At 53.9% G+C, this 12,436-nt stretch overlaps 1 protein-coding gene across 8 annotated transcripts in view; it reads right to left on the bottom strand.

Moving 5' to 3' along the window:
- DOT1L (DOT1 like histone lysine methyltransferase) overlaps window positions 1-12,436 on the bottom strand; it is a 57,809-nt gene that overhangs the window by 19,390 nt on the left and 25,983 nt on the right. For 7 of the 8 annotated variants that reach the window (XM_019657290.1, XM_019657284.1, XM_019657285.1 and 4 more), the window contains 5 exons: window positions 5,912-5,967; window positions 3,333-3,412; window positions 1,305-1,373; window positions 536-642; window positions 96-137 (listed from right to left, as the gene is read on the bottom strand). In XM_019657290.1, the coding sequence (XP_019512835.1) occupies window positions 96-137; window positions 536-642; window positions 1,305-1,373; window positions 3,333-3,412; window positions 5,912-5,967 (354 nt within the window). The remainder of the gene's footprint in view (window positions 1-95; window positions 138-535; window positions 643-1,304; window positions 1,374-3,332; window positions 3,413-5,911; window positions 5,968-12,436) is intronic. The other variant, XM_019657291.1, reaches the window with a different exon arrangement.

The raw sequence follows: 12,436 nt of genomic DNA, 5'->3' as shown, positions 1-12,436 counted from the left end.
TCCCCATCCCTCAACCTGGCGCTTCCCACTCACTGCTCGGAGCTCCTCTAACAGTACCCCATGACGTTCAGTGAAGGAATAAAGCACACACTTACCCTGAGTTTTGGATTTTTCAGACTAGAAAAATAGTTTTCAAGCTAAAAATGGAAATAAAAAGGAAAACATCTTATTGGAAGTCAGTCCTAAACCCTGTATGCACATGCCAACATCAGACGTCCTTGGAGACTGGCAGCAAGCTGGCAGGGAGATCTCTCTGCCCAGAGACCCACCCCAACCACAGGCCCGGGGTCTTGGGGGTCGTGCAGACCCGTAGGGTCATCGTGTCACACGGGGCAAGCATGGGTGAGGGCCAGGCCCAGCTGGCTCAGGGGGTCCCTGGACATTAGACACCTCTGACACCAAGGCAATTATCATCACATGTCACTCGGGACAACGTCCATCCTACACAAAGACTGGGAGCGAAAGAGGGAAGACAAAGGGCCCTGAAGCCCACCCATGCTGTGGGAGGGCCTGGGCCTCGCCTGCAGACACTCACTATGGTGCGGTCGATGGTGTGCAGGTAGTAGGACACTGGCTTCCCCGTCCATGACACCGAGCCTTTCAGCGGCGACAGCTCCACCACACGCATGATGGTGCCGATGTCTGCAATGATGACACAGGTCAGGCCTCATGCACCGGGGACAGAACCATGTGCCCTCCTCATGTGCAGCCAACCCATCTGCCAGACTGGCAAGGTGCCCGGCCATCAGCACGCTGGCAGTTCAGAGAGGCACATGGCGAGCATGACAGTCCTCACTAAGCCAGATGCTTGTCCAAGGAAAACGGCAGCAAGCCAACAGGGTGGGATGGGAAAGCACTTAGGGAGCACTTGGAAAGAACATGCTACTGGCACACCCAGCACCCGAAAGGTCTGGCCTTGAGTGAGCGCCACATAGCAACAGGGCTCTTCCCCAGGGGCCGGGGCTGCAGCACCACCTGCCGCACACATTAGCCACTTGCCTTGCAGGCCAACCAGATGTGGGGGCAAAGCAGCTTGTAAACCACTCCCTGTGACTCTCCACAGCCTCCTGTCAAGCCTGCGGGTCTCTACCCGGGCGGTTCTGCCCCACAAGGGACACAGGGCGATGTCTGGGGATATCTGCGGTTGTCATACAGGGGTGCTCCTGGCATCAAGTGGGCGGGGCCAGGGAGGCTGCTCAACCCCCCAGAGAGTGACCCGCCTGTGTCAGCAGTGCTGGGCTACACTCACACATCAGTGCTAAAAATCATGTACGTATAAAGTTAACAACATAGGGCTTTCTTACCACTCAAGTTTCTACTGTTTATTCTGAAGTTCAGAGGTGCGAAGGGCTTCGAGGACACGATTCTGCCACCTGAAACACAAAAACTGATTACTGCCATTCGGAGAGAACAGCTGCACACACACCAATGAAAGGAAAATGGAGTTAGCAGGGTGGAGAGGCTACGGGCACACTGAGTGGACTGCACGAAGACCACGGGTCCTGTCCGTTTCCTCCAGGTAAAAGCAATATTAAGGCATGCTTAAGCCTGTCCTACTAATCGCTTTCCTGTAGAAATGCGCCCCAGGCCCCTGAAACCTCAGGGGCACTGACCCCACCTGTGTAGACACATCCTATGTATAGCCCCGGATCTGACACCTGCCAGACAGAAACAGAGCTTGGCTGTCAGGTCAGGACTCGCTGCTCCCAAGAATCATTGCACTAACCCCCCACATCCAGGTGCTAGTTCTAGGGAGGAAAAGAAGAACCCTGGCCTCTGCCACGGTGAGAGTGTATGAGTGGTGCTGCTCACACTCTGAGCACCATACCGCTCCTTGTGCACTAAAAACATCGAGTAAACACGTTAACGCTAAACTCTGCAGTGTGAGAACAAAAGCCAAACATAAAAATCAAAGAGAATAATATTACATTTCAATAAGAAGCCAGGATGAATCTACCTAAGGCACACACATACGTGCACACACACACGCACACACATACCCCACGATAGCCCAGCACATAGCCTGCTTCTGCACACCATCCCCACTAGGAGGGATGGGTCCCAGGGCTGGCAGGAGCATGGTCAGGCAGTGACCTTGTGCCAGGGATGAGCAGGCGCTGGGACCACAGGAGCACCTAAGAGTGTGTGCATAATGAGATACAACCCAGGGATCCACAGGCTGCTCTCATCTGGGACCTGTCACTGTTCAATACTTGCAGAACAACGATGCATTAGAGGACTTCCGAGGGCACGAAACTGCAGGACAACGGAAGGCTGGTGATGGGAAGGCTTGGCAGGCAGTCCCAACCCTGAGTCGGCCCACATATGATAGCCAGGCACCCAGGCCCTTAGGAAACAGGGCTGAGTGGGGCAAGGTCGAGATCACCACGAGGAGTGAGTGCAGAATGGGCGACATCCCACAGGACAATGAGCGGGAATGCCCCATGCGTGTCACCAAAAAAGATGGAGGGGCCATTCTCGAATAAAATCCCGCAGTGGCCCGAAGGCCATGTGTGACTGTTGGCTGAAGAGTCAGGAGAAACAGCCAAGAGGGTGCTCAGGACACCCCAGAAATCCATTGCAGCGTGCAGTGAACAGTGGCCACTCACTCTTACAAATAATTAGGAACAACCATACACACGTGTACGTATACACATATGCTCACCTATACACACACTCAGGCGTGCATGCACGCACACACACATGCAGCCAGTGGTGCTGAAGGCAGAAGAAAGCTACCTATGTCTGTAACCTTTCCCACCCCCACCCAGGACTGGACTGGGCTGCTGTCTGCATTGGGACCTGGGACCAAGACAAGAGAGGCAGCAGAGCATTCCGGCCAGGTGGGGGTGGTTCCAAACAAAAGAGGCCCAGAAAATATGGGAGAGTTGGGCCTAGATGCCCGTGCCCCCAGGTTACAGTTTCCAGATAAGCAGGGACACTGGTCAAGTCTGAATTTCACATAATCCTTGAGTATAAGCTGGGGCACCCTTATACTAAGAAGTTATTCATTGTCTGCAAGAAATTCACATTTAACCGGACAGCCTCTAGCTTCCTTATTAATCTGGACACCCACCCCAAATCCCTCACACTGGCCAAGCAGTGAGGTCAGGTCTATTCCACTCCACACACTGAGCTGGGAGGCACCTGGCCAGGCCACCCAGGTGACAGTGACAACCACAGCCAAGGCATCCCCGCTGCCTGAGGCCTTTCGACTGGGCCTGCAATGGGCGGGTATAGAAAGTTAGAAGAATTCCAACACCTGCAATCAGTGCCACAACTAGCCAGACGCAGCAGCCCCAGCAGGATGGGGTTCAAGGGGAGTACGTTACCTTCCTTCATGTTTGCAAATCGCTCCTTCAGCTGGTGATCCACCTCAGGACCAAAGGCAAAGTTATTCACAAATATAACACTGCAAAATAATATTCCAGTTGAGTAAAATGAAGGTTCCATTTTCACACGTGCACACAGTGCCCATGCATACGACGCCTACTGCCTCCACCACAAGCTCCATTGTGGGGCCAGCCCCCAGGGCTGCCCCAGTTTGTTGCTAACATACAACAATTCAGAAATTTCCATTGACCACCAGACTGCTGGCTTCTCTGGAAAAGCTGAGATGGATGCGTGCAGGCTGAGGCAGCCCCCACCTGCCCCTCGGACATTTCTGGGCTAGAATGTGGGCAGCACAACTGTCACCTGGGACAGCGGAGTGAGGATAACCAAACACCCAGGCAGGAAGGCAGCTGGCTAAGTCAAGCTGCATCTGCACGCACGCACGCACGTCCCCCCACCCCCACCCCCACCCCCTAGGGTCCATGTGACCAGAAGCAAAGCTCTTCCGAGGGAGGGTGTGGCTGACATTCTCTGGCACCAGATAACATAGGGAACCTCAGTTTGCAGATCCCTGCTGGGGCAGTTGGTGAGGCTTCTGCCCTTGCCCGGGGGAACGGTGAGATGCCCCCCACCCACTCCCTCACCACTGGACCCGGCCCAGCCCACTTGGAGGATTCTGAATGGCTAAACTCTGGAAACAACATGCAGCTGGTTCAGGTGAAATGGATAGTCCCACACTGAGTCACATGGCTCTCCTTTCCTCTCCTCTCTGTAAGTGCATCCAGATTAAAACTGGGCCACGATGGCAGAACTATGGACAAGGGTCACTTTCTCTTTTGAATGTGACAGAAAACAGAGTGAGCTGTCATCCTCATGCTGCTTGTCTTAAGTCTTGATAGCTTTAAAATCAAGTTATCTGAACCATTCACAGACAGCGAGGGAAGGAGCAGCAGTGGAGGGGCTGACACGTGTGAGGGCAGGCACTGACAGCAAGTGTGGAGTGAAGAACACCAAAGGTAAAGACCAGCGCCCTCTCTGCTAAGAGGAGAAAAGACGGTTGAGGTCTGAAGCAGGACAGAGGCACCCCGGGTGCTGATGGATAGAGCCTGACAAGGGACTGAGCTTGGGGAGGCTGGATGCCAGTCTCAAGGCGACCAAGACAGTGAGCAGGCAGAGCCAGAAAGGCCACTGGGAACTGCTGACTGGAGGGGAGGCTCCAGAGACTCCTGCGCTCTCACATTCAGACACGAGGAAACCAGAAACCTGAGGTAGGTGTCCAATCTGATGATAAGGAGCTGGTGGGAAGGGATAGCCATGATAGGAAGCAGAGCACCTGGGGGGATGTCCGGGGCCCAGCTTTGGGGCCTCATCATGTTCTCCAATCACCCAGGTTTGGCCAAGAGAGAAGAGGCTGAACTCCAGTGCTGAAGGGCCGTCAGAGGCCAGGCACACAATGGGCAAATAAGGCCAGGGTGCAGTGTGATCTCAAGGGCTTTTACATTCCTGAGATGCCTGGAAGAAGGGACTCTGCAGCCTGGATGTTGCTGGTCTGTGCTCACTCACTCCAGAGGGGAGGAGCCCAGCTCAGCCTACCACAACAGCCACAGAGCTTCAGACCCTGTTTGATGGGGGCACCCATGGGGTTAGCAGGGTTCTTTCAAGAGGGGGAGGACCTGGCCAGTGGGGAAAGTGGGCTCACAGGAGAGCAAGGAAGGGGGATACTTGTGTGAAAGAGCAATGTCTAGCTCCTATTTGCCTGCAGAATCACACGGTGGGGGACATGGGGCAATCTGCAGTCAGTGCGCCCAGAAGGACAGGGGGAGACAAGACAGCAGGTCAGACTGCAACCCCTGAGCTGCTCCAGCAATGCCGGCCAGCTGCTTCCCAGGAGCACTCCCAAGTGTGACACGGCCCTCTCCGGCTGATCCACACAAGACCCTCATGCTCCAGCCTTCCCTTGTGCCAACCCAGCTAGGCCCATCAAAGCTGCGGCAGAGCACAGCAATCCGGCCCAAGGCCAGCGGAATGACAAAGAGAAGATGACAAGAAAGAAGACAGGGGAGGGCTGCAGATACAGCTTCAGGAGCTAGTGGACATCAAGGTCACATGTGAGGCCCTCGGGTGGCAGGCCTATGGGAGCCAGGAGGGCTCTGCCAGGAAACGCAGGACACACAAGGGTTTCCGGTCAGAACGGGCTGCTGACGGTCACCACGGGGAAGGCAGAAACAGCCCGCCTCCGACCAAGCCACGGAGGCAGCACCGGGCACTGTGTCTGTGTGCAGACACAGCGTGAGCTGAGCTCATGGACCAGACCACAGGGCTGCCCACCCTCCCGGGCCATGAAAAGCAGGAAAGGGCCCTTCCTGACAGGCTACAAAGGCTGGCCACACTGACTCTGGGCCCAGTCACTGACAACCTGCCCTGCTGACAGTCCTGAGAGTGACTCTCGGCGGAAGGCTAGGCGGGGTGGCCGAACCAAGAGAGAGCAGGGAAGCCCCAGCTGCCTCCACCATGCAGCTGTGCCACGAGAAAGGCTGCCTGCCCAGCCAGGCCCCAGCGCTGTCCGCAGGCCCCGTACCTTGTGTTGGCGATCCGCTCTCTCCACTCTTCCGAGAGGAAATCGCCTCTTTCCAGCTGAAAGGAAGAAAACAGGGACAAGCGCTTGTCACGGGTCTTGCTCAGCTCCTGTGGCCCCCAACCCGGTGAGGAACAGATGAAATGAGCACAAAGTCACTAAAGAGGGCAGGACTCGAGGTGAGGCTGAAGCATGGCTGCCAGCGGCTCTGTGGGGTGGAATAGACAGTCAGAGATAGGCTAAGACCACACACCTCAGTGCAGGTCACATGCCACCAGCATGGGGATGGGGCCGAGCAGCACCCGGGTGCATAGAGCCCAGGGTACACTAGACAATGTGAGTCACAGTGCCATGTCTACATGGGGACAGCAGGGGGTGCATCACAAACGCGGGCATGCCCCACCGCAGGCTATTATGGACAGAGGTGGGTTGGCAAGGGCCACAACAGACACCTGCGTTGTGACTGTGACTGACAGCGAAAGATGACATTGTCTCGCCCTTGGACTGTGGCTCTGAGCAGCTTTACCTGAGAACAGGGCCGTCTGCACGTTCAGTGCCTGCTCTCCCTGCTATTTTTATTGGCAGACTGATGTCCTTCTGCCTCAAGGCCAGAGTCTGATCCAGATAACACAGTTCTTACTAACCTAAGTGTCCAGAGATGTAACATTCAGTAAATCAAATCTGGTTTTGTAATTCTTCAAAAAGGCCTTCAGCACCACTCCTCAGTGTCTGCCCAAGAGAACTGAAAATGCCTGTCCACACAGAAACCTGTACACATTCGTAGCAGCAGGATTCTCAACAGCCTGAGGGTAGAAACAGCCCAAGTGTCCATCCGTAGATGATGGACAAACACAAGAGGTGGTCCTATAACTCAGCAGTGAAAAAGAGGCACTGACACTTGCCACGACATGGATGGACCTTGAACACAAGGTGCTCAGTGAGAGAATCCAGACACACAAGGCCACACAGTGTGTGATACCACTTATGTGAAACGTCCAAACAGGCACATCCACAGACAGAAGTGAGTTAGTGGTTGTCAGGGCCTGAGGGAGGGATGAGGAGTGACTGCTTATGGACCCTTATCCATACCACCACAAGTGCTGTGAACTGATCAGGAGCCCGATGGGCACTGCACCTCTCTCAGGATGGGAGAAGGAAGACCCCAAGCAGAGAATGTCCTGTGGGTGCTGCCACTGCAATGCAGTTAAGGCCCTGTGCCCTGGGAGACAGATAAGGAGCTACATAGCTTATGTCCTCCAGTGTTCACAAAGAAACCACCGAGGGAGTCCAGTGACGTGAGTGCTGTGACATGAAGGTGCAGGACACGGGGAGGCAGCCCATTCTAAACTGCTCAGAGAGGGCCAGCCCACAACCTGGTTGTCCGCTGTCTCTTCCCCACCTGAGGAACCTTCTAAATCTGCCTTCACGCCCCACGGACATCCAGGCCAGGCCTGGGGAAAGTGACTCGAGTCCAAAGTTCTTACTGGTGCTGTGCAAGACAAAGTTTAACCTTTATCCTTGGAAAAGCCGGCTTGCAAGGGTGGCTCTCGGCGGTATCTGGAACTGGACTTGTTGGGGGCTCCCTGGCCCTAAACAGTCTGTGCAAACACGTGGTTCATGCTGACCACCTACTCTCCTCCTGGAGTCTGGGGTTTTGTATGTGCTAGGCTCCCGGTGAGAATCCTGGGTGCTGGATCTCTGTGAGCCCCCTGGGGGCCACACCTCACACACACTGTCACATCTTGTTTGGGGAGGAATTAAGTGCATGCTGGTGACCCCACCAGAAGTGGACTTGAAGCTTGTGCCTGGTCTCTGGGCCCCACCCCAACGGCCTTTTCCCTCAGCTCATCTTGCTCTGTCCTATCTCTATAAACCACCATGTCATCAGGATGACCACTGCTGAGTCCTGGGGTCCTCCTTGCAAATCCTGGGGTGGCCTCGGGGACCCCAACACAGGTGACTCCATATTTGAGGCAAGAAAAAAAGCCACAGTCCTGGCCCCTGCCTGTCCTGCCTCACTGCAGTTCTGCTCGTGGGTCATGACCGTCCAAGGAGAGTGACGGGCTGAGTCAGCTCTGTGTCGCTGGAGCCAGTGTGCCTCAGTTAACAGTGGCCAGAAAGATATGCATGGCCTTCCCGTCCCTGTCCACCCCACTCAGGACTAGCCCCAATGTCACTGAGACCTCCTATTTCTCCCATCTGTGGAGAAATGCCTGAGGGGAATGAAATGGGAGGAGCCCCCAGCACACACATTGTCCTTTCCACAGGAGACCACTGATTTGCTTGTGTCCCAGGCCAGCAGGCAGCTCTAGGGTCTGACTCAGGCAGGGTGGGCACACACACCCCTATCTCAGCTCACTCTACCTGACCAGACTTTCTCTTGAGAGCAAGCACCCACATCTGCACAGAATACACATGCTCTCAACATCCAAGAAATAGAGCATGTCCTGCGTGAAGCATCCATTCCAGCGGGGAGACTGAGGCAGACCCCAGCCAAAGCCAGGTGGGCAAGAGCCCCTGAAAGGAGGCTCTGGGCTCATTGCTCTGCCAACCTGCCCAGGACCCGTCACAGACCCACATAGATGCCGCTCAGCTGAACTGCCTGACTCCCAGGGACTCAACCCACAGCAGGACCAGAGTAAAGGTGTACCAAGGCTTCCAGAATGCATGTGGTTCCATCACTTTCCCAAGGAGGACGCAGCCGACATTCCATTGCCTGGAAGCTCTGAGGGCTACATGGGCTCTGCACTTTTGGAGTCTATTGGCAGCACTGGGCCATCCTAACGTTGACCAGCTTGCAGGGGGCAGCCCTCACCCAGGGGGAGGCCCCGAAACACTTCCTGAAAAAAACCTGCCTGAGGAGCCATAGGCAGGTCCACAGCTCAGCACCTTCCCCACGTGGCACTTCCATGAGGCTGCGGCCACCCAAGGTGCCACACTCTGGATGCCCGAAACCTGCTGTGTGCCAGGCCCATCACCAGGACCCAAGAGCTCCACCACAAGCAGACAGCCCGGACGTCAGCCTGGGCAGGGAGCTGGATGGAGCGTCTTCCAGGTGAACAGATAAGCAGGTGTTAGCCAAGTGGAAGGAGGGGACAGGGCTCTGATAGGAGGGCTGTGGGCGGGCAGGAAGGGCCTGGCCACCTGGGAACCACTGGGCTGCAGGGACAGAAGCTGGGTAAGCCCAGCTGGGTAGTGCCTCTGTAGGCGGGGTGGGGACAGGAGGGAGGCAGGCCACAGGGGATCCTTGGCCTCCAGAAGCAGGCTCTGGGGTCTGGAAAAGCACACTGGGCTATTTTTAGGTTCCTGTTGGCTTTGTTTCCTCTCCAGTTCTTAAGTAACAGGAGGCAGGACTCCGCCTGCCAATTAGGCGCCTGGTCAAAGCCACAGCAAGCTGCTGGGAGGCCTCTTAAGACCCAGGACACAAGTTCCCGCCAAATCCGGGCGTTCAACCGTCAGGCAGACTCTCACCACACCCTTCTGGAACAGGGGTGTATCCAATAGGATGAGCTCTAGAGACAGGCCAGAGGACACCAGAGGCACAGACAACTGCTCCTCCTGTGGCCAGCTTGTCCCAGATCCCTGCCAAGGCTGTGACCCAGCGTTCTTTTAGCCAAATTCTGTTCCCCACCACTTCACAAGGGCCATGCAGGGCTAATGAGCACTGTAAACCCCATGAGACCTAGAAAATGAGATGATTCCCAAGCAGGGAGCCCCTCCTGTGCACCCACCAATGCAGCACAATGTTCAGACATGTCACTAACTCCCAAACGCCCAGCAGGCCAGGAGCTGCCACCCGATGGCGACAGGAGGAGGAAGCAAGGATAAATGATGTGCCCAGGGTGGGGGCCTATGGCCTCCTCCAAACCCCACTGCAAATGGAGCGCTAGAGGCTGCACAAATGGAGTGCTAGAGGCCGCATGTGGGTCAATGGGGCCGCTATGGGCACCAGGCCAATGAAAACTCTGACACTGTGTGCTGAGAGCTGGTAGGCTCGCTCACCAGAATGAGGAAGTCTTCTCTGAATTTAAAAACCTGTGTTTTAGGGGCCGGCCAAGGGGCGCGATGGTTAAGAACTGGTTTGGGACGCCAGAGGGCCCCGGTTCGGATCCCACATATGAGGGCCAGTGACACCGCCCTCCACAGCTAAGATGCTGAACAGCAGCTCAACCTGGAGCTGGGCTGCCGAGAATCGCTGGCAATGGTGTAGGCTGCAACCACTGCTGCAGTGGGTTGCCATGGGATACTGTGTGTAGCCAGCAGCCAGTGTGAGCGGCCCTCGAGCCGCCGTAAGCGGCCGTCCAGAAGCCGGTGACTGATGTGCCTCACCTGGGAAGAGCACAATGATGGTGCCAACTTAGGCCAGTGAAGCAACGTCCTCCACAACTAGACTGAAGAACAAAACGACAGCAACTTGTCTGTTCCCCTTCCCCAATTCCCCAGTGCTGTTCCCATCCCCCCAATTCCCCAATAAAAATCTTTTTTAAAAAACCTGTGTTTTAGGAAGTCATGCAGTCTCAGAAAAATGGTTAGCCATCTGGGAACTCTCAGTCAGTGCACATGACGATCAGGCCATGGGAAGAAGTTTCCTGGGAATGGAAGCTAGCTGGTCTTACTGCCCGGCCAGTCCACAGCACAAACACCAGAGAACTTTTGATGTGGGAGGAGCAGGAGAGGTCAAAGGCGATGACTTCTCACTGAGCAAAGAGAATTCCGGAAGAAATTCCACCAAGAGAAAGGGAAGGGGAGCTGGGCCCACACTCTAGGAAAGCAGGACAGCAGCAGAGTGAGCACTTCTGAGCTCACTGGACGAGGCCAGCATCAACTGGTACCAAAACCAGACGGTACAAGAAAGGGAAACTACAGACCAGGACCCCTAGTAGACATAGATGCAACAATCCTTAACAAAATGGGAACAAACTGAAAACCTAACAATGTGTGAGGTGAACACATGCCACAAGCCAGTGGGATTTACCCCAGGCGTAGATGGCTAGCTCAACGTCCATACTCCATCACAGCAACAGGCCAGAGAGGAAAAACTATGTGATGGCATTAACAGATGCAGAAAAAGGTGTTTAACAAAACCTAACACCCGTTCATGATGAGGCTTCTCAGCAAAATGAGACTAGAGGGGAACTTTGTCAGCTTGAAAAAGAACATCCACAAAATCCCAACAGCTGGTGTCATACTCCATGGCAAGAAACTCGAAGCTTTCCCATTAAGATCAGGAACCAGGCAGATGTCCCCTCTCACCAATGGCTTTTCAACACTGTATTGCAAATCCTAGCTAATGCAATAAGGCAAGAAAAGTAAATAAAAGGTGTACAGATCAGAAAGAAAATGATAAAACTGTCTTTGTTTGCAGATGACATGGTCCTCTATGTAGAAAATCTAAAAGAGTCAACAAAAAAAAAAACCTAATACACAATTATAGTGAGGTTACAGAATAAAGGTATTACTGTATATTAACATACAATATGCAAAGGTCAAGTCCTATAAACCAACAATGAACAAATGGAATTTGAAATTAAAAAGACAATACCACTTATATCAGCATCAAACATGAAAAATACTTAAGTATAAATCTAACAAAATATATACAAGACCTATATGAGGAAAACTACAAAACTGATGAAGGAAATCAAATGACTAGATGAATGGAGAGACAGCCCATGTTCATGGATAGGAAGATTCAATATTGTCAACATGTCAGCTCTTCCCAACTTGACCTACATCCAATGCAATCCCAATCAGAATCCCAGCAAGTTACTGTTTGGCTATCGACAAATTGACTCTAAAGTTTTTATGAAGGCAAAAGACCCAGAATAGCCAACTCAACATTGAAGGAGAAGAACAGTATTGGAGAACTGACACTACATGACCTTAAGACTTACTGTAGAGCTACAGTAATCAAGACAGCATGTACTGGTGAGAGAACAAATACGTCAATGAACAGAACAGAGAACCTAGACACAGACTCACACGAATGTAGCCAAATGATCTTTGACAAAGGAGCAAAGATGGTCTTTGCAACAAATGGTGGTGGAACAATCTGACCTCCATGTATAGACCTTATGGGCCGGCCGAGTGGCGCGATGGGTAAGAGCTGGCTTGGGACACCAGAGGGCCCCGGTTCAGATCCCACATGAGGGCCAGTGACACTGCCCTCCACAGCTAAGATGCTGAACAACAGCTCAACCTGGAGCTGGGCTGCTGTGAGTCGCCGGCGATGGCGTAGGCTGCAGCCCCTGTGGCAGTGGGTTGCCATGGGCTACCGTGTGTAGCCAGCAGCCAGCGTGAGCGGCCAGCACAGCAGCCATAGTGAGTGGCCGTCCAGAAGCCAGCAACTGATCTGCCTCGCCCGGGAAGAGCACAATGATGGTGCCAATTTGGGCCAGTGAAGCAACGTCCTCCACAACTAGACTGAAGAACAAAACGGCAGCAACTTGTCTGTTCCCCTTCCCCCAATTCCCCAGCACTATTCCCATCCCCCCAATTCACCAATAAAAATCTTAAAAAAAAAAAAGA

This window comes from Hipposideros armiger, unplaced genomic scaffold, assembly GCF_001890085.2.
Source record: "Hipposideros armiger isolate ML-2016 unplaced genomic scaffold, ASM189008v1 scaffold_275, whole genome shotgun sequence".
Classification (NCBI taxonomy): domain Eukaryota; kingdom Metazoa; phylum Chordata; class Mammalia; order Chiroptera; family Hipposideridae; genus Hipposideros; species Hipposideros armiger.
The sequence above is the reverse complement of the archived record's forward strand: the minus strand, read 5'-3'. Positions and strand labels throughout refer to the sequence as shown.